Source organism: Pediculus humanus, genomic scaffold (assembly GCF_000006295.1).
Source record: "Pediculus humanus corporis 1103172108281 genomic scaffold, whole genome shotgun sequence".
NCBI classification, from domain to species: Eukaryota; Metazoa; Arthropoda; class Insecta; order Psocodea; family Pediculidae; genus Pediculus; species Pediculus humanus.
The window spans coordinates 1077557-1103936 of NW_002987850.1; the positions used below are offsets into that span (position 1 = coordinate 1077557).

The window sequence follows — 26380 nt, forward strand, 5'->3', positions numbered from 1 at the left end:
AAGCGTCAGGCCCGGCTCTAAGAAATTCTCATCTCGAAATTTTTTTTCTTTTTTTTTTTTTTTTTTTCAAATTAAAAAAAATGTCCGTTTTACTCTTATTCCAACCGCGTTTGTATAATAACACCCCTTCCGCCTCCCGCCCCCCGCCTCACCCCCCATCGGCTTCATTACGAAAAAATCAAAAATATTACGTCATGTGTCCAAAAAAAACAAAAAACAAAATGGATTCCGAAAAAAGTTCGTTAATTAAAATATTATTTAAAAAAAAAAAATAAATCGAAGCGATATTTTAATCATAAAAACGTTTAGCAAATAATTATCGTTTTAAAATCGTAAAAAAAAAACTCAAATTTATTTCGTACGGTTGACCGTTGATAAAAAAAAAAAAAAAACGCAACGGTTACTTTGCTTCCAAGAAATTCAAAAACGTTCTCGAACGCGATAATTTCAAAAAAAAAAAAAATTCGCATTAATTAAATTTAAAAAAAAAAAAAAAATGGCAACGGTCATCGTTTTCGAATGAAACGAGGGGAAATAAATAAATAAATAAATAATAATAATAATAAAAATAGGGAAAATAAAAATTTGGCGGAAATTGACGAAGATAAACGTCTTAAAACGATGATTTTTTACCCGGCTACGGGCCTGATCGCGACCACCCCGCTGGCTCGCGGTTCCGCGGACTTGGCGTGAACCCCTCCGCTTCTTTCCCCTACTTCTTCTTCTTCTTCTTCCCCCTCTCTCTCTCTCTCACTCCTTCCCTCGCGTTCTCTCTCTCTCTCGCCCCGATTCCACAGTCACTGTCCGGCCTCTGGCACGCACGTCACCGTGGACTTTGGAAGTGACCGTCCTAGCGGAATCAGTATTGATCCATGCTTTGACAGATGTATATGTATATATATACAATTCGATGATAAATTTTTTTTTTCTTTTTTTTTTTTTTTTTTATTTGTCTTATTCCACGTTTTTTTTTCTTTAGTATAAAAAAAAATGTTTTCGTTCGTTTTGTTTTAACCGTTAACAATCGTCGTCGTCGTCGTCGTCGTTACACAAATAACAAATAACTCGACGTGAATAATATTTAAAAAAAAAAAAGCGACAAAAGGAATAACAAGAATTAAAAAGAATTTTGTTTTTTATTTTTGCCGTCGGTTCGTCGACGAAAAGGAAACGAACAAAAAAAAAAAAAAAAATTCGTTACTAGTAATAATAATAATAATAATAATAATAATATATAAATAACACGTGGTCGTGTGTGTTATGTGTTGTGTGTGTGATTAGTTAGTGCGTACTTGTGATTCTAACGGAGTTAAGTCATCACTAACCAGAAATTCATTCAAAAAGTTTTTTCTATATCATAGCGCAATCGCAAAAAAAAAGGAAAAATTTTACACAAAATTAGAAGAAAGAGAGGAAGAAAAAGAAAAAAGAAGAAGAAAAACAAGCAAGTAAAAAAAAAAAAAAAAAAAATTTTTTTTTAATAACTTTCATTTTTACAAAAAAAAAAAAAAAAAGAATACATCACAAGAAAGGCACGAGTGTATTATTTGTTAATCGGAAAGCCGTCATATTAAACTTTTGTGGAAAAATTTTCAAAAAAAACGGTTTTTTTTTTTTTACATGCGCTCTTGTTTCGCGTGTTTGAAAAGCGGAAAAAAACTCAAAATTGTGAATAAATAAAAAAAAAAAAAAAAACAAACGAAAAACGTGTCGTCGGTTGTCGGTGTTTGTTGTTTGTAGTTCTTTCGTTATTATTATTAATATTATTACAATTTTAATTAGTTAATTTTTTAAAATCGTCGTAACGGTCGTGTAATCGAACGCGGGAAATTTTCAAAAGTAAGAGAAGTAGGAGGAGGAAGAGGAGGAGGTGGTGGGGGAAGAATTAAAAAAAAACCGTCGACGACGTGACTCTAGACAAATCTAACAATCACACGCAAATGTAATGAATAATTCGAAGGTAAGTTTTTTTTAACGTTTTTTTTTTTTTTACTTTTCCATTATCGGAAAACTTTTTCGTTAGTAATAATAATAATAATAATAATATCGACGATGATGATGATTTCTAAGAAAGTTTTTTTTTTTTTTTCAAAACTTGTTTTTTTGAAGAGGAAGAAGAAGTAATGATAATAATAATAATAAGAGGACGAATTTTATCTCTTTTTACGTCATACGTCGAGAATTATTTTCCCCGTTTTTTTTTTTTGTCCAAACGAAAATTAATCATTTGATGAATCAGTTTGTAGAGAGAGAGAGAGAGAGGGAGGGAGGAGAAAGAGTGAGAGAGAGAAAATCTATCGACGTCGTTGTCAAAACGCGATTGATATTTCCAAGTAATTTTTTTTTTTTTTAATACGGATAACCTTTCTTTCGCGAAACAGGTATAAAACAAATTTTTGGTGTTTGTCTCTCTCTCTCTCTCTCTCTCTCTCTCTTTAAAGAATTAACACGTACCTGGAATTTTGTTTTTTACCTTTCATTATAATAACTTTTGACATTGTTTTTTTTTTTTTTTTTTTTTTTTTTGTTATTTTGGGATACCCTCCTCTCTTTACACACACACACACAGGATGATTAAACAATTTTTTTAAGAAATATCGTGTAGAAAATTATTTTTTTTTCAAATCGCCATTTTTTTTTAATCGTTAGTATTTCCGTCCGATATACCTGAATTCCGTACGAAATAACAAAGCATCGAAATAATTTTTCTATCTCTCTCTCTCTCTCTCTCTCTCTCTTTCATTTTGTTTACTCGCGACAAAATTCAAACGACATGTTTATGCGTCGTACACACGCACACACGAAAAAAAAAAAAAAAACAAAACAAACGTATATGCTTCGGTTTGTGTGTGTGTGTGTGTGTGAGAGAGAGAGAGAGATATGGAGTCAAACGTGACGATTACTGTGTGTTTTCCCCTTTTTTTTTTTTTTATTCCGGAGGGGGGAGGCGGGGGTGGTGAAACGAACGCGAATCGGATGAAAATAATAATAATAATAACGATTTCTTCCCGTTCTTTACATTATAACAGCTCGAACTACTTTCGGTGGATATTTCGAACGAGTTTCTCTCTCTATCTCTATCTCTCTCTTTCTCTCTCTTTGTTAACGGATACGCGTGATGACAAATGAATAATTTGTAACGATGTTTTCATTATTATTATTATTATTAAAGATACAATCGTACCGAAGAATCATAATACCGCCATTGAATTTTTTTTTTTTCAATCAATCAATCAATCAATCATTCATTCGATATAAACGATCGTCGCGACAACGAACGAAAACGGAAACGAGGGGGAAAAAAATTCTTTTCCGGTAGTCGGGGGAACAAGGGGGGGGAGGGGAAGAAGAAAGAGGATAAAATAAGAACGGTCGGTGCCATTACAAAAAAAAAGAAAAAAGAAAAAAACCCATCGGAATACTAAAATTGTCAAACCCCTTTTTTTTTCGATCGATCGATAAAATCGATACGCGCGATGCCGCCGCCATCATCATCCGGGGTTATTTTATCCTTTAAAAAAAAAAAAAAAAAAAAAATAAGGAAAAAGGTTTACCAAAGTGAAATCATGATCGGTCCAAAAACTTCGGGGATAAAATATAAGAGAATGGAGTGAGGGCGAAAGAAGAAGAGGGATGCTGCTGATGTTGCCGCCGCCGAGGGATGCAATGGGCAGTGGGAAAAAAAGAAAAAAAACCGGCGGATGAGATCGAGAGAAGGGAAAAGGGTGTGGAAAAGAAGAAAAAGACGAAAAGAGGGAGAGAAGGAAAGGAAAGGAAAGAGGAAAACGGTCGGTGGAGGGAGAGAGGGAGTCCGGATAGGGAAAGAGGAAAAGGACGAAGGGAAGATTGGAGAGATGGGGAGAGAGAGAGGGAGGGAGGGAAAAGTGTTGTAGAGAGAGAGAGAGAGAAAGGTGATAAATGAAAAAAGGACTTTTCATTATTGAATAAAGGTCATTTCTCACGTGAAAAATTACATGGAAGCCGATCCGACAGAGAAATCGACATTTTGTAACCGAAATTTTTTTTTTCTTCTTTTTTTTTTCGGGACGGATATATATATATATTTTTTCCAACCCTTTTTCACGACTATTTCACGAGAGAAAGAGCACGCGAGAGTGAGAGTGAGAGAGATAGAGAGATAAAGTAGGCGTGAACATGGGAGAGGAAAGGAAGTGGAGGACGTGGAAGAAGAAGAAGAAGAGAGGAAACGAATTTTTTTTTATTTTTTTCGGGTTCGAAACGGTGGATTTTTTTTTTAAACGCCGTTAAAATTTATCTACGCGTTGACACAACGTAGCGAAAATGAAACGTCTGGTCTGATGTATGAAAGGGCATTAAATTTTGACTTACCCCTTTTTTCTAAATTGCATCCCCCCTCTCCCTACCCTCCCTCCTCCTCCTTCCCAAATCGTCACGTTTTTCTTCCCTCATACAACCCTCCCCCCATCAATCTGTCTCTCTCGCGGTGGTCGTTCTACCGATCGCACGCACGCACGCACACGCACGCACCTTCATTTAATTTATCATTCTCCCGTTAATTACACGTCGTTTGAATGAGATAGAAATTAATCGTTTGTTTTTCGTTATGGTCATATATTCATACCGATTCCCCCTCCCTATTCTTTTCTTCCCCCCTCTCTCTCTCTCTTATTCCCTCCCCACCTTAAGGAAAACATGACGATGATGATGATGATGATGTGAACGCGACACGGGCGACGATTCTTTCGGTTTCACGATTCCCTTCAAATTATATGATCGATAATCCGCCATGATTATTTATCGCGGCGAAATTCTAATAATAATAATAATAATGACGACGACGACGACGAGGAGAATGATAATAATAATAATAATAATAATAACGATGAAGAAATACCATTGATTGAATTTCCGGAAATAATTTATTTAGTTTTTTATACCCGCGAATATTAAAATTCAAATCTCATTCTGAGAAGGTTGTCCGTCGGCTGGTATCCGACGGTTGTGATGCGGTCGCGATGATGATGATAATAATAATAATAATAATAATAATATGTGACGGTCGTATGGTTCGTTCGTTCGTTCGTACCGTGAACCTTCGTGTTTTTTTTCTCTCTCCCTATTTTTAATTTTTAAATAAAATCACCGAAATAAAAGACCACCACCACCACCACCCTACACCCTCCACCCTCTTCCTCCATTTCTCGTTAAATCATCGGTCAAAAGAAAGAGAAAAAAAATGTCAAACCAAAAATGGCGAAGCAGGTTTTAATTTTTCGTTTCCCCTCCTCGTATTCTTTCGTTTTCCGTTTTTTTTTATTTTATTTTTTCTATACCTGCTGCTAAACCTTAATTTTTCACGTTTTCGTATTTTTTTTATTTTATTTTTACCCAAACGTGTTTTGTGTGTGTGTGTGTGTGTGTGTGCGTGCGTATCTTTCTTCTTCGAAAAACGAAATTTTTTTTTTTGTAAATTCTTCTACGGTCATCGGGGGTGGGGGAGGGGGTTCATCCCTCGTTTTTTACGATTAATTCAAACGACTCAATTAAAAAAGTATACGATTAATGTCACATCGATTACGTTTTAAATAATAATAATCATAATAATAAAACGGAAAAATAAGAAAAAAATTTTTTTTTGTTTATCGCGTGTGAGAAAGAGAGAGAGAGAGAGAGAGACAAAATCGCCATTTTTTTTTTTTTTTTGGAAGGAAAAAAAGGAACCGGATCTTTTTTTTTTTTGTAAATTGGCTATTGATTTTTCAAACGGAAAAAAAAAAAAGTAAAGAAAGATGTCAACTCGAATTTCCACCACCCCCCCCTTCCCCCTGACCCCTCCTCACCTCCCTCCCCCCGAAAAAAAAAAATTTTTTTTTGTTTTCATAATTTTTTTTTTTTTTTTTGTCTCCCGTCCGTGACGACAAAACGTTTTAGTTTTCTCTCTCCCTTTCTCTCCCCCCCAAAATTCGTAATATCGAAATGAAATAATAATAATAATAATAATAATAATAATAATAATAACAAAATTCCGTGAAAACTAAACGCGCGACCTAAAAACAAAAAAAAAAAAAAACGTGGAAACAAAAAAAAAAGGTTTTCGTGAGGTTAAGCGTCCAAACAACAACAACGAAAAAAAAAAAAAAAGTAAAGTAACAAACAAACAAACAAACAACAATAGCGCGTCGATCGTGTACGAAGAATAAAAAAAAAACGAAATAATAATAATAATAATAATAATAAATTTTGTTGTTGTTGTTCTTTCTCTCTCTCTCTCTCTCTCGTTTGTTCGTTTGTTCGTTGAGGCAACCGAATTTTTAACGCTCGAGGCATAAAATTTGGGTGGCAACAATTATTTTCCATCAACTGACCACGAACTGTTTTGTTGCTAATGAGGGATCCAGAGTCGTCACACAACACAATTCAAGTTCAGTTTCAGACAAAAAATTGGGAGGGGAGAGGGGAGCAGGGATGGGAAGTGAGGGGAGGCACAAAAATAAGTTTAAATGTCGAATTGTCACGCACGCACGCACGCACGGACGGACGCACGCGTGCACGTACCTGAAATCGGCAACCATTTTGTTCGATTGTATTATCGATGATGATGTTATATTTTTAAATTTTATCCTTTTTCGAAAAGCCCCCCTCCCTCCCTCCCTACCTCCCTCCCTTCGGCATTTTCGTTTCGAACCTTTAACGAGTACAGAAAAAAAATTTCTCTTTTCAACCTTTTTTTTACGCGTCCGACATATTTTATCACGTGACTCGCGTTTAAAATAAATTTACAATTTTCTTCCCATTTTTTTTTTTTTTTTTTATTTATTTCGGTAAGAAGAAAAAGAAGACTTAAGAACAAAAAAAAAAAAAAAAGGAAAGAAAGAAACGACAACGCGTCTCGACATCCCGTCTCCAGAAGAAATTTGTCCCCCCCTTTCCCCCCCCCCCCGAAGACAGAAGTTTTTTTTTTTTTTTTTTTTTTATTCTTTCAATGGATCTCTTTGCTAAAAATAAAAAAAAAAAAAAAAAATATTGCCCTTTTTTTTTTTTTTGTCAAGTATATACGAAGGAATCTTCAACAACACCCGCCATTTTGTTTTGTTTTTGAACGAAAGATGAAAAGAATTTGCGGTTCGAACGAATAATACTAATAATAATAATAATAATGTTTAACAGACGATTATATATATTTATGAGTTTCTAGGGATTATTGAAAATTAACAACAACAACAACAAAAAAAATTTATTTATGTGTTTGATTTTTTTTTTTTTTTTTGTCGTTACAGGACTCGAAGGCTACGACAAATACGACAAGGATAGAGAGAACAACTTGAAATAATAATAATAATTTTTACTAGTATAACGTAGTTTGTGTTGTTTTTTTTAATTTTAAAATGACTACTGCTGTTGCGGGTTCTATAGTTAAACCACCGAGAAGATCAGTACGTTCGCTGTCGGTACAAGAAAAAGTTCACGCCATTGATAGAGTACACGAGGGTGAGTCGAAAGCATCGGTTGCGAGAGACATAGGAGTACCGGAATCCACTCTACGGGGTTGGTGCAAGGGAGAAGAAAAACTAAGAGGGATCGTCGCGAGGTCGAACGGTGGTGGAAATTCATCGTCCATTTTGATGGATACGTCGAATTCGTTGGACGAGTCATTCGAAAAAGTCGGAAAATATAATTTAACCGAAGGGTTAAGTCAAAGTGTTGTTAGCATAACGAATCAAAAGCGTGATTATTTTTCATCCCTCGACGAAGCACAACTACAACAGCAAAGTTCTTCTACGATCGGGAAAAAGCTACCCAAATTAGATATGAAAACAAACAACGATGTTCCCATGACGGAAAATTTCGAAAAAGTATCGAACCAAAGAAATTGTGATGAGAGTCCGATTAATTTTTCCAAAGACGGTGAAAACGATTTGACTGTTACCGTAAGAAAATCTTATTCTCCGGATGTATTGACGACTCCTCCTGCTGGTGCTGGTGCTGCTGCTGAAAAGAAGACCACGAGCACAAGCACGGCCGTTTCAGCTGCTGCTGCTGCTGCGGCAAACTCCCACAAGTCTGATGAATCTCAACGTGACGTACAAAATTTACGCAATCCCGCGTTACCTGCTTTGGCAGCAATTGCTTCCGCCATATCAAATAAAAATCAATTACTTTATAACGCGTACACGAATGGAATACTAAAAGACATGATACCGAAAGAAGAGCTTATTAACAAACCTTTGGATTATTCTAAAAAGGTCACGTCGAGGCTCCCACGTAATAATAACAACGTTAACGAAACTCTCATGCTGTGGTTACAAAGTCAAAGGGAACAAGCATCCATGCCTATGTCGCCGCTCGAAGCAAGAACGGCAGATTCGAGTAGTTGGTTTTGGAAATTGTACAAAAATTATGGAATTCTCACTCAGGTACGTGCGTAAATATCAATCAAATCCATGTATATAATGTTGTTGACTCGCTGAACCTTTTTTCTTCCCTTTCAGACGACAACTTCTTCTTCAAATTCGAAAACGAAATCGAGTAACGGTCATAGCATACAGGTATCGGACGAAGAAGATGAACCACCGGCTACGGCGGCAGATGCTGTCAGACACGGTGAAAAGTTCCTAAGATGGTTGGAATGCTGTAGCGATCCAAGCGTTACAGCTTTACAAATATTACAGTTCAGGTAAATTTTTTGTTTTTTTTTTTTTTTTTTGTACAAAATGGCGCACCACCGCGACATTTTTCTTATTTTTTCTCCCCCGCCTCTCCCCTTTCTTTCAGGTATTTGCTCAACAACGTAAAAGAATGTGCTGAGCGTCGGCGACAACAGGTTAGAACAAAAACAAGATCTCGTCGTAAGTGAATTTATTAACAAACAAATCAAACATTAAAAATAATTACTATCTCAGCAGTGCCTTCTCCATCACAACAAACAAACAAACAAACAAACAACTCGCTATTAATACTCGACTGTAACAACAACAACAACAACAACAAATTAAAATTTTTTAGTTTTTTTAGTTTTTAGTTTTGTAAAAATAATGAGAGAGAGAGAGAGAGAAAAAGTATTATTCTGCCATTTAAATTATATATATATATAAATATGCCAAATATTATTATTATTATTATGATAAGTTTTAAGTCACATCACGTTTGTTTAGACTTGTCATTATTATTATTATTATTATTATTATTTTTTTTTTTTAAAATAATGATAATGATGATAATAAAAAAAAAAAAAAAAAAAACTAGTCTGATAATATTGATTTCCGACTTAAAAATTTTCTTCTTTTTTTTTTTTTTTGTTCATTTATTATTATTATTACTATTATTATTATTATTATTATTATTAGTATTATTATTATTGATTTGTCATTAAAATGTTTAAATATAAACATTTTAAACATTCCATTTTTGTTTTATATACATGATCTCAATTTTTTTTTTTTTTTTTTTTTTTTTTTAGATAGATAGATTTAAAAGAAAAAAAAATTTAGTTTTTAATTTTAGTCGCCATATTGTTTTCTTTTTTCCTTTTTCTATTTTTTTTTTTATTTTTCCCCTTTTTTTAAATAAATAAATAAATGTTTAGTTATTATTAAATTTAGATAATAATAATAATAATAATAATTAATAATAATTTTAAAAAATTGTATTATTTAGTATATACCCGCGAGTTACTTATTTACTTATTTCAATAATTTTTTACTCACAAATGGTAATAATAATGATATATTTTTTTTCAATTTTTTTTTCGCGCGCTTTTTTTTTATTTATAAAACGTTAATTTAACGATTTTATTATTATTATCATTGATTCTGTTTGATACTTCCGTAATACCAACAAAATAAAAAAAAAATTTTTTTTTTTTTTTTTTTGTAATTATTAAGTCAGTGAGTGACATTTTTTTTTTTTTTCTTATTCTTTTTAAAACTATTATTATTATTATTATTATTGCATCACAAAGAAAATAAATTGATTTAATGATAATGATAATGATGATGATGATATTGTTTTTAGTTTTTTTAGTTTTTTTTGTTTTATTTTAAATGTAATTTAAGTGTATTATGATAAAAATTTTATTATTATTATTATTTAGATGAAATTTAGAAATAAATAAATGTTAATTAATTAATTAATTAATTAATTGATTGATTGATTGATTGATTGATTGATTGATTGATATGTACGTGACTTATTGATGTGTAGTTTAAAAGCAACAAACAACAACAAGAAAATTTTTAGAGATTTGTAGATTTAAACACATAAGATATTTAAAAAAAAAAAAAAGGGTAAAAAACCAAAGTTGATAGATTTTTATAGGTTAATTATATAAAATAATTAATTAATTAATTTGTAAAAAAAAATTTAAAAAAAACTTACCAATACAGTAGGATTATCTAAAACTTCATATGTTAAATGTTCGGCAACAAAACTAGAACATCCTTCCCAAGTTTGTAATATAGGAAATTCACAATTTGTCGGCCTGATTGTTGTACAAACCATTTTCTGTAGTTTTTATTTACAAAAAAAAAAAAAATAATAATAATAATAATAATATATATATAAATTTTTGATATATATATATATATATATATATATATATATATATATATATATATATATATATATATATATATATATATATATACATACATATAAAATAAAGATTTTTGTTGTTTTTTTTTTTTCAAATGAAATGATTGTTAATGTAATGTTTCTTTTTTTATAGATTTTATGTTTATAATGGGAAAATTATTATTTTTAACGGTTTTTTTTTTTTTGAAAATTTAATTACCTGAACGCCACATTCGTTTTCACATGCTAATAATAACGGTCTACGATGTGGATACATATTGTGAAATTGTAATCTAAAATTTTCAGCATACCAAAAAAGTAATTTTTCTTTTTTATTATTTGTTAAATAACTTATCGGATAATGTAAACGCCTGAAAATTGAAAAAAAAATTCATTTTAATGGCTACTTAATGGCTACGGTTTATAATAATGATAATAATTTGTTCATGTCATACTCATCGTAATCGATTTCAGGTACGTCCGTCCAACATAATTTTATAAGTCCTAAATCGTGTGCGATATCTTTTAAATGTTGTTCGGTTACGATTCCCGATGGCACATCGAAAAATTTTCTCTTTTCTAAATTATATTCGGATGTTTCTTCGTCAATTAAAAATTCGCTATCAACGTCTTCACCCCATAATGTCGTATATTCAGATTCGGATTCTTCTTCGACGACATCTTCGATTTCTTCTTCATCTTCATCCATTTCAATACTGAAATTATATACGTGTATAAAAAGAAATATGTTTTGTCAATAAAACAAAACAAAATATTAAAAAAAAAAAAAAAGAAATTAAAAATTTATTATAATATCATCGAATTAATTTAATAACATTATTGACAAACTTCTAAATGTAACCCGACATGCGCCTTTACTAATCTACTTCCACGACTATTTGCTTATATAAAAATTCGTCTGCTAGAATTTTTCAAGTTCTACGTTTTTCTGTTAAGGTGACCGTTTACACTTGCCCTTTTTTTTTTTTTTTTTCATTTTAATTAAATATATTTCGTTTTTAAGTAATTTTTATCGTGTAAAGCATTAATGAAATGAAATTATTATTATAATTATTTGGTTTTATTAAGTTTATGTTGTTTAATTGCGTAAAAATAAAATAAAATATAACTTTATCGTAATCATGGAAAAAAGCGATGCTGAATCTCCAGTTGCATTGGCAAAATCAAAACCGACGAGTCCCGACGAAAAAGCACCAGATTCATCGGATAATACAACTCCATTAAGAAGAGTTGGACGACCGAAAGGAAAAAAAAGAAAAAAGGTTATAAAATATAATTAAAATAATAATTATTATTTTAAAAGAGAAAAAAATTTTAATACATTTTTTTTTAAATTAAATAGATTTCTAAAGATGCTGAAGATCCTCAAAAACCATTAAATGCTTACAACTGGTTTGTAAAAGAAAATAGAGAAAAAATAAGAGCACAAAATCCAACATGGAATTTCACAGAGATTACAAAAAAATTAGCACAAGATTGGAAATCGTTAAGCTGTGAAGAAAAGCAACAATATATAGATTCGGCAGAAAACGATAAAGAAAGATATGCTAAAGAATTAACAGCATATAAGCAAACTGATGCGTATAAAGCATTTAAAAAAAGTCAAAAGAGAAAGGAAAGTTGTAAAAAGTTGAAGGAAAACATACCAAGTTGTACATTAGATGACATAAATCAAATAAAAGATGATGGTACGAGTTTAGATATACCGATATTCACCGAAGAATTTTTAGATCATAATAAATTAAGAGAAGCGGAATTGAGACAATTGAGAAAATCAAACACTGATTATGAACAACAAAATTCAATATTAGAAAAATTAATTGAAAATACAAAATCTGCTATACACAAATTAGAAGAAGAAACAGTGCAACAAAAGTGTCAAAATCAAACACTTCAACAACATTTAGATCAAATGAGATTGATTCTCACGAATGGTTTTAAAGAAATATCGCTGCCAGGTTTGTGAAATAATTTTATATTTAATAAAACTTTTAATAATAATAATAATAATTTTTATGTTTATAACTTTACAGGTAACGATGATGAAAAACCAACACTCGAAACAATAGATTCTTATGTGACTAAACTTCACCAATTATTACTCACACAAAATATGAATTCTCCATTATATGTTAGAGTGAGAGAAGTTGTTCAGCAATTAAATTTACATGGATGACCTGAACAAATGAATGAAAAAAAAAAAGAGGAAAAGAAAAAATTAAATAGGAAAAAACGGGGTAAAGTGATGGCGAAACAAACGAAAAAAAAAAAAATTAAAAACAAACATAAAATAATAAAAAGTGATAATCTTTTTATTACTTTCGGTTTGGATGGTTTCGACAAGAAAGAATAAAAAAACTAAGTTTATTTTTTATTTATTTATTTATTTATTGAACATCGATAAAGCGTCGTGATTAATAATAATAAAATTGACGTGAAAGTGAAATATGGAAAAAAAAAAAAAAATATTTAAATTACATTTAAGAAACTCTAAATAACATTTTTCTTTGAAATCTGTGTTGCAATTCTCCTCTTCTTATCATTGCGTAAATAACTTTCTGAACAGCAGCCTCTGGATATTTCTATATGAAAAGAAAGGAAAATTTGAAAATTACATTGAGGAATTAAACGAAAATTAAATTTTCAACGAAAAAAAAAAAAAAAAAAAAACACGTACGTATTGAGTAAAACTTTGAATGATTGTATTAATTGAAATTTGTGTTCCAACGGCAAATCTTCTTTTTAAATTTTTTTCTATTCTTATCAACATCTCATGATCTTCTTGAGTTGTAAAACCTTCAGCTCCTGTTTAAAAAAAAAAAAATTTTACTTCGTTTATTTAATGCCTTTTGTTTTTCTCTCTCTCAAAACTAGGAAAATTATCATCCGAAATCAACATTTTATTAAAAATAATGATAATATGAGTACCGGATAATGATCCAGACATGGCGGCATCTAATGTCGAAACTTGAAATAAACGAAGAGCTTCTTCAACGTGTACTTCCGTTGCAAATGGAAGGAGTTGCATTTTTGCCAGTGATTCAGACATTCGAATGATGGCTTCCAATTGTCTCACAGTTATCGGTATGCTATTTTTTTTGTCCGTTTGCATTTCGTGTTCTTTTGCTCCACCTCTCATTAAAACGTATCTGTGTTTTAATTTTTCTCCAGCTGCTTCCGATAAACGTGGTCCGCAATGACTGTGGAAAATGAGTGAAAATTTAATTTAATTTTTCTTTTTCGGCGTATTTAAATAATAATAATAATTTGAAATATCTCACGTTCGACAATAATGTATGTATTTTTTCAATAGATTTATCGGCATTTCTCCAGCGACTGTTGTTTCTTTAGATTTTCCACCGGTCATGTGAATGTTCATTATATGAGTTGCCAAAGTCTGAAACGATTAATTCATTTTTTTTATTTTTATGCGCCCCCCCTCGTACAGGTTTGGTCAACGGGGAAAAAGGAAAGAATTAACTCACGATATCTTTTTCAGCATTATGTTCATCTTTGACGATGAAAATCATATCGAATCTAGACAAAATGGTCGGCATAAAATCGATATTTTCTTCTCCTTTCGTTTCGTCCCATCGTCCGAACACGGAGTTGGCAGCTGCTAATATCGAACATCTCGAGTTTAACGTGGTTGTGATTCCCGCCTAAAATTTTAACAAGTTAGTTAAACGAATTATTACAAGAAACGCCGATAATTCTACCATTTCCCAATACCTTTGCTATCGATATCGTCTGCTGTTCCATTGCTTCGTGAATGGCAACTCTATCATCCTCTCTCATTTTGTCAAATTCGTCAATGCATACCACGCCTCCATCTGCCAATACCAAAGCTCCTCCTTCCATCACGAAATTCCTCTATTGAAAAAGAAAAAAAATTCATTGAGACGAAGAGTACATGTGAAAATTAATAAATGATAAATTTTTAATTTACCGTGGCAGCATCTCTAGAAACGGAGGCTGTTAGACCAGCGGCAGATGAACCTTTTCCCGACGTGTAAACACCAATGGGAGCAACTTTCTCGACAAATTTCAACAATTGTGATTTAGCAGTACCAGGATCCCCGAGAAGCAAAATATTGACGTCACCACGACGAATCAAACCGTCAGGTAATCGTTTTCGAGATCCGCCAAATAACAAACATGCCATTGCTTTTTTTATCTCATTAAAACCGAAAATACTGGGAGCGATTGATTTTGTTACTTTTTCATACACGTCGGAAGCAGCTAATCGTCTGAACTCTTCTTCTTCATCGCGAGTAACGTTCAAAAATTTACTGAGACCCGTTCCCGAATCACACACTTGAATACCTACAACTCTGATGTACGGATGTCTTATCCCAACGACAAATTTTTCTCCTTTCTGAAATTCATTGAAGTAGGAAAGTATTAGATAAAATAAACTCCCTTTGAATTTCATCCATTACCCCAAAATTTACCTTTGCCTTTGTAACAACTTTTTTAATAGAATAAATTCCAGTGATAATAACTCTGTTGCCAGGAACTACTTTATCACATAATTGACGATCGACATATAGCTGAAGATGACGAGGCATTTCTCCCTGTGGTAAGTCATCTGGAAGTTCTTGCATTTTTAGCGTTTGAAAATCTACACAAGAGCACTTATCTGGTAATATAAAATATGGATCCAATGGACATTGTTTATCAGCTCCCAGTCCTCTCGTTTCTCTAGGCTGTGCACTATTTGAAAACAATGTTTTAGGTATATATTTTTACATTTAAAAATATTATTTTGAAATTTAACTTTTCAATATTTAACTACCTGCTACATTTTCTCGGAAGAGCAAATCCATCTAAACCTAACTTTATGGCAATGTTGGGAACTACAGTCAAGCAACCTCTGCATTGTATACTCATTTTAGTAGCTTTACTTCTGATTCCTGATGCCGAGACAATTATCCCAGAAACTTTAACTAATTTCGAAATCATTTCCGATTTCATATTTCTAAGCACGACTGGATTGTCATCTGAAGTCAAGAGTACCTGTACATCTTTAACTATTTCTTCTCCTTCTGGGCGTGGATGAGTTATTTCATCTGCAACTTCTTTGGTAGCTTCTTCAAACTAATAAATAGTAAAATTACAAAAAAAAGCTTATTACCTTTAATTATTTAAAATAACTTTAATTTAATATATATAACCAATTAATTACCACTGGCAAATGTTCTGCTGGTTGTTTATATAATTTTTCAGCAAGATTTTCATCAAAGCTGGATAGATCTTGTAAATTGATTTCCAATGAATAATTACCAAGACCATAATTTCGTTTAAGAGCATCTCTATAAATTATTATTATTTTTTTAAAATTAAAATTACCCTTTGTACAAATCCATGACAAAAAAAAAAAATTTGTTTACCTATATTTATAATTAAAATTTCCTTCGTGAAATTTTCTTAAAAAATCTTTAAAACTCTGTTTTATTGCTTTAAAACTCAATGTAACACCTTCTTTATTATCACCAGTAAAGTTTTGTGAGAAAAAAATACCACCATCATCAAAACCTTCCATTTTGTTGTTAATGTAAAAAAAAAAATTTTAGCGGGAAAAAATTCTACACCAGCGCTTCTAGCGGTGATTTTATTCATTATTCTTGTAAGCAAGTTTACACACACACACATATACAAAATATGGTGGAAGTTAAAAAAAATTCCGTATTCGTATTTTAATATATATTCTTTATTATTAATTTTTTATTCTTTTTTTTTTTTTTTCGTCATCAAAATTTATCAACTTAATTTAAATACAAAAAAAATTTTTTTTTTTTTTTAAATAACGACGCTTCAGTTGAATATTGAACATTAAATGCTTAGCAAAGTAATTTAAAGTTAAAGTATTTTTTAGGATTTTGAAAAAAAAAAAAAAAAAAATGTGTTATTCAAAAGAGGTGAGAGATTTTTATTATCTATTAATTTGATGATTAGTATAAATTTTTTATTATCTATTATTAATTAATAATCCATAAAATAGAAAATCAATCGTTAAGATAAACGCGTTTATTTATTTTATTTTTTAATTTTAATTTTTTTGTGTTTTTTATTTTATTTTTTGGTGTTGGATGATAAAATTAATCAAGAAAAGGAAAGTAAAAATTATTATTATTATTATTATTATTGTAATATTTTTTCTTTTTTTATCATCATCATAATTATTATTATCATTAATAAGTAATTAAATAGTTTATTAGTCTTCAACATACAAACGTTTTCAAAACTTTTTTTTTGTGAAAAATGATTATTTGATGGCTACTTGGTAAAAAATTATTTTCATAATAAGTTGTAAATTATTTAGCATATAAATTTCTATATTCAAATCAATAAGTTTTATTTATAATAATAATAATAAATAAATAAATTTATTACCGGTTTAATAAAATCACGTTTTTCTATTTTGAATGTGATTCAAGGTTAAGTTAATTTTAATTTTTAACTGTAAATATCATAATAACCTTTTGCAAATATTGGCATTTTTTTTTGTATTAATAATTTCTTATCTGAATTATCACATTGAATGTTAAATCAAATCGGTAATAATTGTTATGAAATATTTTAAATGAAAAATTTTTTGTTAATCGAATGTTTCATGCAAAAACATTCTTCAGATTTTAAAATTAGTTTGTCAGATATTGATTAGTGAAAAAAACCGTCAATACTAGACAGTTATAAAGACAGGTACCGGTTTTTTTTTAATAAGTGGTGGTTATTTTTTTTTTTTTGTTTTTTAAAAAGTCATTGAAATATTTTCTTTGTTGCCTGTTCAACTGAAGATTCTTTTAGTCAAGGTTATCAACTTTCTTTAAATTCTTCTGGTTCATAATTTTTCTATTGTGGTTCTCTGTTGCTTTTTAGAAAGCAGTAAAACATTCACAAAGTTTTATCCATATGTTGAATATATTTTTTTTAAATCTTGTTTTTCCAGTGGAAATTATTAAAATATCATTTTTTTTTTTTAAATAGGTAATTTATTTCATCAAAATGATTTAATTTTTTTTTAAAAGTTAAATAATTAATTTATTTTATTTATTTCGAATGTAATTGAATAGTGATTTTTTGAATAGTCTGTTATATAAAGTTAAAACTAATAAGTTGTCTATAATTAATTTGTCATTGTTTTTAATATTATCTTATTAAAAATTTCTTAATTTTAATCATGAAAACTTTTATATTTCTTTGCTTTTAGAAATATTTTCTAACTCTTGGCATTTGTTAAATAACGGTAAAAAATTCTGTCTGTTAAGTAAAATTAGTCGAGACAAAAAAAAAAAATTTAAAACATTTTTAACAGGATTGAAAATAAAATGAATGAAGAATATTTATTTGATAAAAGTCTTTTGGAAAAATTAGACTTTCAACCTGCCAAAAATGTTTTTAATCCATTTATAAGTGCTGGCAATCCTGGCAAAGGCCTTTGTGTTAGACCTCTTTCCACTGGTGATTACGATAAAGGTTGTTATATATATAATTTCAAATAAATACCTTGCATGGCTAATATAAAAATGATAAATCAATAATTTTTTCATGATTTTAGGATTTATGGAACTTTTGGGTCAATTAACAGATTCTGGTCATCCGACAAAAGAGGAATTTTTGGGTAAAAAAATTATTTAATCGAAACTTTTGACATGAAATTAAAATTTTACAAAGTGTTAAATTTGGCTTATTTTTATTATTATTATATTTTTCATATTAGAAAAGTTTAAAGCGATGAAAGAATGTGTGAATACATATTTTGTAACTGTTATCGAAGATTTAAACACTAATAAAATAATTGGTGCTGCTACTCTGGTTGTGGAGCATAAATTTATTCATCGCTGCAGCAAGGTACGTTCAAAGTTTTTAATTTTTACATCTCGACTAAATGATTATTATTATTATTATTATTATTAATTTTTTTTTTACACAGAGAGGACATTTAGAAGATGTTGTTGTCAACAATACATACAGGGGTAAACAATTAGGAAAATTGTAAGTTAGTTTAAACAAAAATCATTTTTCAATTCATTTGCTTTCATTTTAATGTATCTTTTTTTTGTTTTTTTCCTCACATTAGAATCGTAGTGACTGTAACACTTCTTGCAAAACAACTCGGATGTTACAAAATGTCACTGGAATGCAAAGATAAATTGATACCGTTTTATGTCAGTTTAGGATATAAGTTGGAACCTGGAAATAGTAATTCGATGGTTCAAAGATTTAATGTTGCACCATCCTGACAATTAGCCGCCAGGGCTAAGCTATAGAGTGTTTACATCACTCTTAAGCTTACAGCAGGATTGGTTTTATCATTATGTGATATGAAGTAGTTTAAAAAAAAAAAATAACTAAAAACCATATCCTGCAAACATCAAAGCCCTGGCCCTTGGTTGTGGTTCGGTATATATACAAGATTGTGAATTCGAATAGACTTGTTTGATATAATGATAATAGTAATCGGTGGATGGCAATGTTAATTCGAAATTAATTTAAAAATTTAGTTTAAAAAAAAATTTGTGTATTGTGTATAAAGAGTTTTAATTTAAATTTGGTTTGTAAAATACTCGAGTTTAGGATAAGAAATTTAAAATTTGTTTAAGTTAACTAATATTTTGTTTTGATCTGATAAAAATTAAGCTAAATAGTTTTCGATAAGTTAATTTTATTGATAAGGTTAAGAAAATGGTTTTGGTATGGGAAGGGAAGGGAACATTAGTTATAATATTTTAAAATTTTTATTAAATTGTGTTATCCTATTATATGTAAATAATAGAAGGAAATACAAAAAAAAAAAAATGTTAATTAAAGTTTATTGTATGCTTCAAGATCCTTAATTAAAATAATTTTACGATGAATTAAAATAAAATGTTAAAAATTTTGCAATATAAATTAATTTTTTTTCAGAGGGAGAATGAGACAAAATGATATTTATCCATTTGGAGAAAGAAGGGGAGAGAGAGAAAACAAACGAATGAAAGAATTAAATGAAAATCAAAAATGCAGCATATATTGAAAATCATGTGTAAAATGAAAAATGGTTGGATGACGAGGAACATGTTGGAAAAGCGTAATAAAAAAATAATTTTCGAAAAAATGTTTAACGATTGGAAAATATCTTGCACGTGCACCGTCACACATCAAAGATATGAAAAAATGAAAGGATTGAATCGTGAGAAAAGTTCCATTACCTTCATAAGATATTTAACGAGCGATAAAATGAAAGGGGATGATAAAAATGGCGGGAGAGGAATCGGAAATGATGATAAAATTCTTATGGAAAAAATAATTAGAATGACCGGAAATGATGAGGAAAGACAACGCGATGGAAACGCTGCTGCAAAAATATCATTTAAAAATGCCAAAAGAAAAATGAAAGAAAAGGGAAAAATAATAATTCAAGATATAAAAGACACTAAAAATAAAATGAAAGAAAAATTCGAAGGAGTTATCGAGGTTGGAAAATTTACAACTTTGAAAAAGTTTTCATCATCAGTGTTATTATCATTATTATTATCATTATTATTTTTTTCCAGAGGGAAAACGTGTACACGATACCGAATCTCATATGCGTGACGAGAATAGGATTATCACCTCTTCTAGGGTATTTGATAATATCGGAAAATTTCGAATATGCTCTTGCTTTCATGGTAATAGCCGGAATCTCTGATTGGGTGGGTGTTCAATAAATCAATATTGTCATCATCTTCACTCACACACACACACACCTTTTCCTAGGCAAGTTTCTTTCTTATTGATCCTATCTATCTATCTATCTCTATCTCTCTCTCTCTGTCTTCTATTCAATAATTGAAGCTTCCTCCTCCCCACCACCACCACCACCACCCTCCTCCTGCTGCTGCTGCTGCTGCAAAACTCCTTCCTTTCAATTTTTCCTTCTTCTTTGCTTCCTTATAAAGAAAGGAACAAATAATTTACTTGAAATTCTTTTTTAACAAAACCTTTTTTCTAAGTTTAAAAAAAAAAAAAAAAAATCTATCTTGCAGATAGATGGTTGGGTTGCTAGAAATTATAAAAGTCAAAGTTCAAAAATTGGAAGTTTCCTAGATCCAATGGCTGACAAAGTTCTTATCGGAACGTTATTTTTAAGTCTGACATATGTTTCACTAATACCAGGTAATAATAATAATATTCGTTTTGCTAAATAATATTTTCATAGATAAAAAAAACGTGGCAGATGAGGAACCAACCATTTTTTTTTTTTGATTTTCAGTTGCTCTCACGGCTTTGGTTATATTCAGGGACGTTATTTTAATAACATCGGGTTTCGTTATAAGATATCAATCGTTACCGCCGCCGGTAAGTTATTTTTTAACGTATTTCTTTGCTTCTTTCTCTGTCTACCTCTATCTACCTCTATCTCTCCATCTCTCTCTCTCACTCAGAGAACATTAAGCCGTTATTTTGACGTGACACATGCGACCGCTCAATTGGCACCCACGTTCATAAGTAAAGTAAATACCGGAGTGCAATTGGTTTTGGTGGGTACGACGTTAGCCGCTCCCATTTTCGGATACGTCGACCATGTTTTTCTTCAAATAATGTGTTACGTCACGGCGGGTTCCACGATCATGGCCGCCGGTAGTTATTTAACATCAAAGGAAACTTATAAATTTTTGAAAAGTCAAAAGAAATTATAATAACCGTTATACTACTCCTAATAATAATAATAATAATAATAATAATAATCATAATACTGTATATAAACTCTACGTACAAAAAAAAAAAAAAAGAAATTAAAAATTTTTTAAATAGTAAAACCATAATTAAATTTTTTTTATCGAATATATTTTTCCCCTCTTATGGTAAATAATCACAATGGTTTCTATTTATGAGTTAAATGGTGATGATATAAGTTTTCTTATGTTAATCATGTAGAAATCAAAAAAAAGAAGGAAAGATTTATAAAAATATTTCATATAATAACAATTATGTACATGACGGGCAATCGAGTGTTAACGACAAAAACAAAATGTCGAAAACATCGATATATATATATTTTGAATTAAATGAAACTAATAAAATATTTTTATATTTTATGCGAAGCTGCTGTATGGTTGAAGGTAATACATTTCATATGGGGATTCTCTTCTGTAATAGAAACTAAACTGTAATCCGACATAATCGATTTCTAATTTAAATGGTCCTGAATTGGCATCGTCAAGAGTTATTCCGAATTTAGCAATTTTATCTAAATTCATTGTGCCTTTATTATTACCATCGAGGTAATTGTCCTTAGAAAATAAAAAGTGTCTAAACGGAATCTGAAAATATTGAAAATAATTTTTTATCAGAGATAAATTTTTTTTTTATTTAAATCAGTAAAAACTTTTTTTTTGTATTTTACCCTTGTAACTTGCCAATATGGCCCTCCTCTTGTATAAAGCGGATGAAAGTATTTGTCTTCGTATTCACTCTCGAATTTTCCAGGAGATGGAAGAAGTATTGTATATGTTCGTCCATCACCTCTTACTTTTAATACTAAATGTGTGTAAGCTGTCCAATTATAATAACTTTCCCTATAAAATGATTTCTAAAGAAAAAGGTTCAAAATTTTGTAAATAAATATGAAATGGGGAAAATGAAACAATTTTTGAATAAAATAATTTTAAAAAATTAAAGATTCACCAATTTTCTACCACTCATTATGTTGGCATAACCAGTGTATTTAACATTTCCATCCTTGGGAACTTCAGTCGAAATGTTACCGGAAAACAAAGCTGTTCCTTCTTCGGTTATTTTTAATGAAGCTGAACTATATCCTCTATTGTTTGAACTGTCTGTTGTTACAGTAAAATAATCTAAATCCTCTTCACATTCAAATTTAAATAACATATCGATGACTCCATCTCTTTCAATTGGACTCTCTGCATTTCTTCGGTTTAATATAAATGAATCTATCATTTCTTCCTTAAGTACTTTTATTTCTTCTCTTGCTATTCTAATACCATCTTTATAAACATTGACGTTTTTATAATTTTTTTTAACAAATTCAATGAATTGTTCTTCTTTTGATTTTTCTTGATTCAAATTAAAATGACTAGTATTTAATTTACATTTTGAAATATTGTAATATTCTACTTTATTAAGACTTCCATAAACTTTATGAAAAAATAAACTTGAATTACAACTAATCGGTTTTAATGAATTTCTTATCATTTTAAAAATTTATTTTAAAAAATTAAATAAATTTCATTAAAAATAAGAAAAAAATTATAGGATAACACCACCATCACATAAATTGAAGAATCGTGGCTTTAGAAAAACAGTTAAAGTTATCGCGCTAAAATTACATTCGATTAAAATTTTACCTCCAATATGTATCGGTTAAGAGGGAAAAAAATTTTAATTGATTTTTTAATATTTAATAAAGTTTTAAAAGTTTATAACAATTTACTTAACGAAAATATTGATAGAAAAGAAAAGTGAACAAAAGTAATTAATCTTTAAATGTGATTTTAATATGTGATAAATCAAGTAAAATTTTTTTTTACTTTCTTCATTTGAATGGCAGGGGGAAAAATTCAACATCATTCAAGGTAAGAAATTTTAAAAATTTATCATACTTGTATAAATACTCATAAATATATATGTATTCTGCCAAAATATTCAATATAAATTCTCTTTTTAAGATTTTTTCATAAAATTTTAAACACTTGGGAAAATTTTTTTAATTACTTCGCTTATGAAACTAATAAAGTAATTTTAGCTTTCAATAGATTATTAGATTATCTAATTATAATATCAATCGTTTAAAAAAATTTAAAATGGCTAAATACATATTTGCTTTCGGTATTATAAATTAAAACAAAAAAAAAAAAAAAAATTAAACAAATGAGATAATTGTCTTGGAAATTATCATTATTGCCTTGAGATAAGATCTAACGCGGTTTTCGAACATACTAATTACCTTGAGTAGGTAAATTCAATTTAGCAGGTTAAATAAATGATACAATTATACCCATCAGAGAATTTGCAAATATTTATTTTAAAATTTTAAGCTTGAGTATTAATTAAGGGAGAAAGAAAAAAAAAAGTGCGGTAATAATAAATTTTGCTTAATAATTTATTAAAGTTATTATTAACTGGTGCTAAACGCAGGAAAACAGTTTTCGGTATGTAAAAATTTTACTGAGTTAATACTTTGAAAATGTGTTTTCGATAAATGAAAAAGAAATCAAATTAGTTTAACTAGCTATGAATTATTTGTTTAATTTTTGAAAAATTAAAAATTCATAATCAATGGGTGATTAATAAATTAACAAGAAGTATGTGAATAAGATATATTTATAAAATTCTCCAACACCTACTCGTTTACAAAATATATATTTCAAATCCAAACATTTTTTTTCAATAAGTTTAATATTTAACAAACCAAAAAAAAAAAAATACCTGTTGTACAGATAAATACTTAGTAATATTAATAATGATATCTTTTTTATCATAAATAAATAAAATTTATTGTTTAGGCATTGATGACACCGAACAAATGCCAACAATTTTTTTATAATGTTGTTCCATTTTTAAACTTGTCACCAAAAAATTACCCAATTCATATTTAGATACAACTCTTCCACCAGGAGATGCATCATTTTTAACAATGTATTCCGATTTTGGATTATCCGCTATGTGGGGGGGAAATACCGCAATGTAGTTCAAGTTGCTCGATTTGAGCACATCCAACATTCTTCCATGTTCTTCATTAATGTCTTTAAATACTGGAGGAACTTTGTCAAGATCATAAAACAAAAATGCTGATAAGCAAACAGATATGACATCAATATTATTTTCTTTCATTGCATGCACAATATTTTTCAAACCATTCGATAAATCTGTTGTCGGTTCTGAAAACAAAATTTTTACATACATATTGTGCATTTAATCATGTTGTTAAGTTAAATGAATATGTAATAATTCATAACTCATTCTTTAAATCATTTAAAATTTAAATTTGATAGTAGATTTTACATTTTTATTTCGATTACACATTATTATCTTGCAAAAAAACAATTTACCCAAATTATTTCTCGTTCCTAGAACAACAACGACACCATCGACACCAGAAACTGTTTTTTTAACATCTTCCAAATTGGTGACATCTCCTTTAACAATTTCCACTTTATCATTATATTCGCTGGGTAATTTGCTAGGATCTCGAAGAAGTAATTTAACTTTAAAACCTATAATAAATGAAAATAACAAACATTAACAAATGTTTCTTAATAAACAATTTATAAAATTTTCCCGAAAAATATCTATTTATCATTTATTACTCGATAAAATTAGAAAAAAACTTTTAATTCATTTATTTCTCAATTTCAACAATCTGATAACCTTTTTTTGATAATTGATAATAAATTTATTATTAAATTAACAATTATTGATAATCAATAGTTATGAGTAATTAATTAATTAAAAAAAAATTAATACCATGTTGGGAAAAAAAAAAGCAAAATTTTTAATCAAGGATAACAAGGTGTGACAAGTTTATGTTAATAAATTAATATTCAATAACAAGATTTTAAAAAAAAAAATTAAATTAATAATTTTATTAGCACACATATCAAATTGATTGATTTATTAATTTTAACCAAAAAAATTAATAAATATTAATAAATAATTTAAAAGAAATTTACCCAAATCCAATGCTTCTTTTAATGCACAAATACCGGTCATTCCTGTTGCTCCAAACATGGCCAATTTTTCCATTTTACTCATTTTTAAATTATATTTTTAAATTATTTATTCGAAACGATTAAAAAAAAAAAAATATTTTAATTATTATTAGAGTGTAATAATTAGAAAATATTATTAAACGAAAATAATAATAAATAAATAAATAAAATAAATACTTGGCAATAATGAAAATTATTATTATTACTATTCACACTGACTTAACAAAACTCAATATCAAATTAATCAAAATCAATGTCGATATCAACGTGACCAAACAAAATGGAGTTATGTTATGATAATAAAAAAAAAAAAAAAACAATAATAATAACTACAACTCTACCTCCTCGCCCTCCTCCTCCTCCTCCTCCTCCTTCCCCTTCTCATTAAAACCTTTTTAATAATTTTTTATTCTATTTTTTTATATATATATATAGAATACATTCGAGTATATATATGTATAGAATACAATACAATTATTATTATTATTATTATTATTATCCTTTAAGATCACATCAAAATGACAAAAAAAAAAAAAAAAAAACAACAAAACTATTATTTAACGATGTTCCATTATTATTGACATAATGATTATTATCGTTATTATTATTATTATTATTTTTTTTTTTTTATGCGTTTTATTTCCTTAATAATAATAAATAATTTAATGTAATTAATTAATCGTTGAAGATGTCATTGATGTTATTATTATCAAGACGAGGGGGGAAAAAAAAATGCAACGATTAAATTATTTTAAGGAAAAATTATTATTATTATTATTATTTTGAATCTGGGAAAATTTGGGAAAAAACTATTATTATTATTATTATTATTTATTAATCGATAGAAATTTAATATGCATTTTTTGATTAGATAAATAATATCTAAAAATAAGTAGTAGTCGTTTACAAGTGTGTCAGAGTAATTGATATATGTTAATAAATGAGAGAGAAAAAAAACTTATAGATTATGAAATTACGTAATAATAATAATAATGATATAAATAATAATAATAATAATAAACTGTAAGGAAAAAAAATTGATTGATAAATGCATGATAAAATGTTAAAACTGTTTTTTTTTTTTTACTGTTGCTGTTGTTTTTATTTAT

General features: G+C 28.8%; 8 protein-coding genes across 8 annotated transcripts; 4 read left to right on the top strand and 4 right to left on the bottom strand.

Annotated features, from left to right (window-relative positions):
* Positions 1 to 7367: 7367 nt before the first annotated feature.
* On the top strand, positions 7368 to 8836 carry Phum_PHUM514010 (uncharacterized protein; the record flags this gene model as incomplete). The annotated part of the gene is made up of 3 exons (XM_002431111.1): positions 7368 to 8396; positions 8472 to 8656; positions 8755 to 8836. 3 exons carry the CDS (start codon positions 7368 to 7370, stop codon positions 8834 to 8836), a joined length of 1296 nt encoding a protein of 431 aa, XP_002431156.1.
* Positions 8837 to 10341: 1505 nt separating this feature from the next.
* On the bottom strand, positions 10342 to 11260 carry Phum_PHUM514020 (uncharacterized protein; the record flags this gene model as incomplete). The annotated part of the gene is made up of 3 exons (XM_002431112.1): positions 10342 to 10482; positions 10772 to 10922; positions 11007 to 11260. 3 exons carry the CDS (start codon positions 11258 to 11260, stop codon positions 10342 to 10344), a joined length of 546 nt encoding a protein of 181 aa, XP_002431157.1.
* A 433-nt stretch (positions 11261 to 11693) lies between these two features.
* Positions 11694 to 12748, top strand: Phum_PHUM514030 (High mobility group protein 20A, putative; the record flags this gene model as incomplete). The annotated part of the gene is made up of 3 exons (XM_002431113.1): positions 11694 to 11834; positions 11915 to 12530; positions 12606 to 12748. The coding sequence occupies 3 exons, from the start codon at positions 11694 to 11696 to the stop codon at positions 12746 to 12748; spliced, it is 900 nt and encodes a 299-aa protein (XP_002431158.1).
* A 304-nt stretch (positions 12749 to 13052) lies between these two features.
* Positions 13053 to 16117, bottom strand: Phum_PHUM514040 (DNA replication licensing factor mcm5, putative; the record flags this gene model as incomplete). Its single annotated transcript, XM_002431114.1, has 11 exons — positions 13053 to 13154; positions 13250 to 13377; positions 13501 to 13772; positions 13854 to 13969; positions 14058 to 14234; positions 14305 to 14445; positions 14522 to 14950; positions 15027 to 15267; positions 15371 to 15672; positions 15761 to 15887; positions 15966 to 16117. 11 exons carry the CDS (start codon positions 16115 to 16117, stop codon positions 13053 to 13055), a joined length of 2187 nt encoding a protein of 728 aa, XP_002431159.1.
* A 1786-nt stretch (positions 16118 to 17903) lies between these two features.
* On the top strand, positions 17904 to 18818 carry Phum_PHUM514050 (uncharacterized protein; the record flags this gene model as incomplete). Its single annotated transcript, XM_002431115.1, has 5 exons — positions 17904 to 18051; positions 18134 to 18196; positions 18296 to 18426; positions 18509 to 18570; positions 18656 to 18818. The coding sequence occupies 5 exons, from the start codon at positions 17904 to 17906 to the stop codon at positions 18816 to 18818; spliced, it is 567 nt and encodes a 188-aa protein (XP_002431160.1).
* Positions 18819 to 19575: 757 nt separating this feature from the next.
* On the top strand, positions 19576 to 21236 carry Phum_PHUM514060 (cdp-diacylglycerol--glycerol-3-phosphate 3-phosphatidyltransferase, putative; the record flags this gene model as incomplete). Its single annotated transcript, XM_002431116.1, has 5 exons — positions 19576 to 20031; positions 20112 to 20249; positions 20583 to 20712; positions 20810 to 20895; positions 20982 to 21236. 5 exons carry the CDS (start codon positions 19576 to 19578, stop codon positions 21234 to 21236), a joined length of 1065 nt encoding a protein of 354 aa, XP_002431161.1.
* A 396-nt stretch (positions 21237 to 21632) lies between these two features.
* On the bottom strand, positions 21633 to 22755 carry Phum_PHUM514070 (uncharacterized protein; the record flags this gene model as incomplete). Its single annotated transcript, XM_002431117.1, has 3 exons — positions 21633 to 21860; positions 21944 to 22129; positions 22225 to 22755. The coding sequence occupies 3 exons, from the start codon at positions 22753 to 22755 to the stop codon at positions 21633 to 21635; spliced, it is 945 nt and encodes a 314-aa protein (XP_002431162.1).
* Positions 22756 to 24054: 1299 nt separating this feature from the next.
* On the bottom strand, positions 24055 to 25314 carry Phum_PHUM514080 (Flavin reductase, putative; the record flags this gene model as incomplete). The annotated part of the gene is made up of 3 exons (XM_002431118.1): positions 24055 to 24440; positions 24612 to 24776; positions 25233 to 25314. The coding sequence occupies 3 exons, from the start codon at positions 25312 to 25314 to the stop codon at positions 24055 to 24057; spliced, it is 633 nt and encodes a 210-aa protein (XP_002431163.1).
* Between the last annotated feature and the right edge of the window lie 1066 nt (positions 25315 to 26380).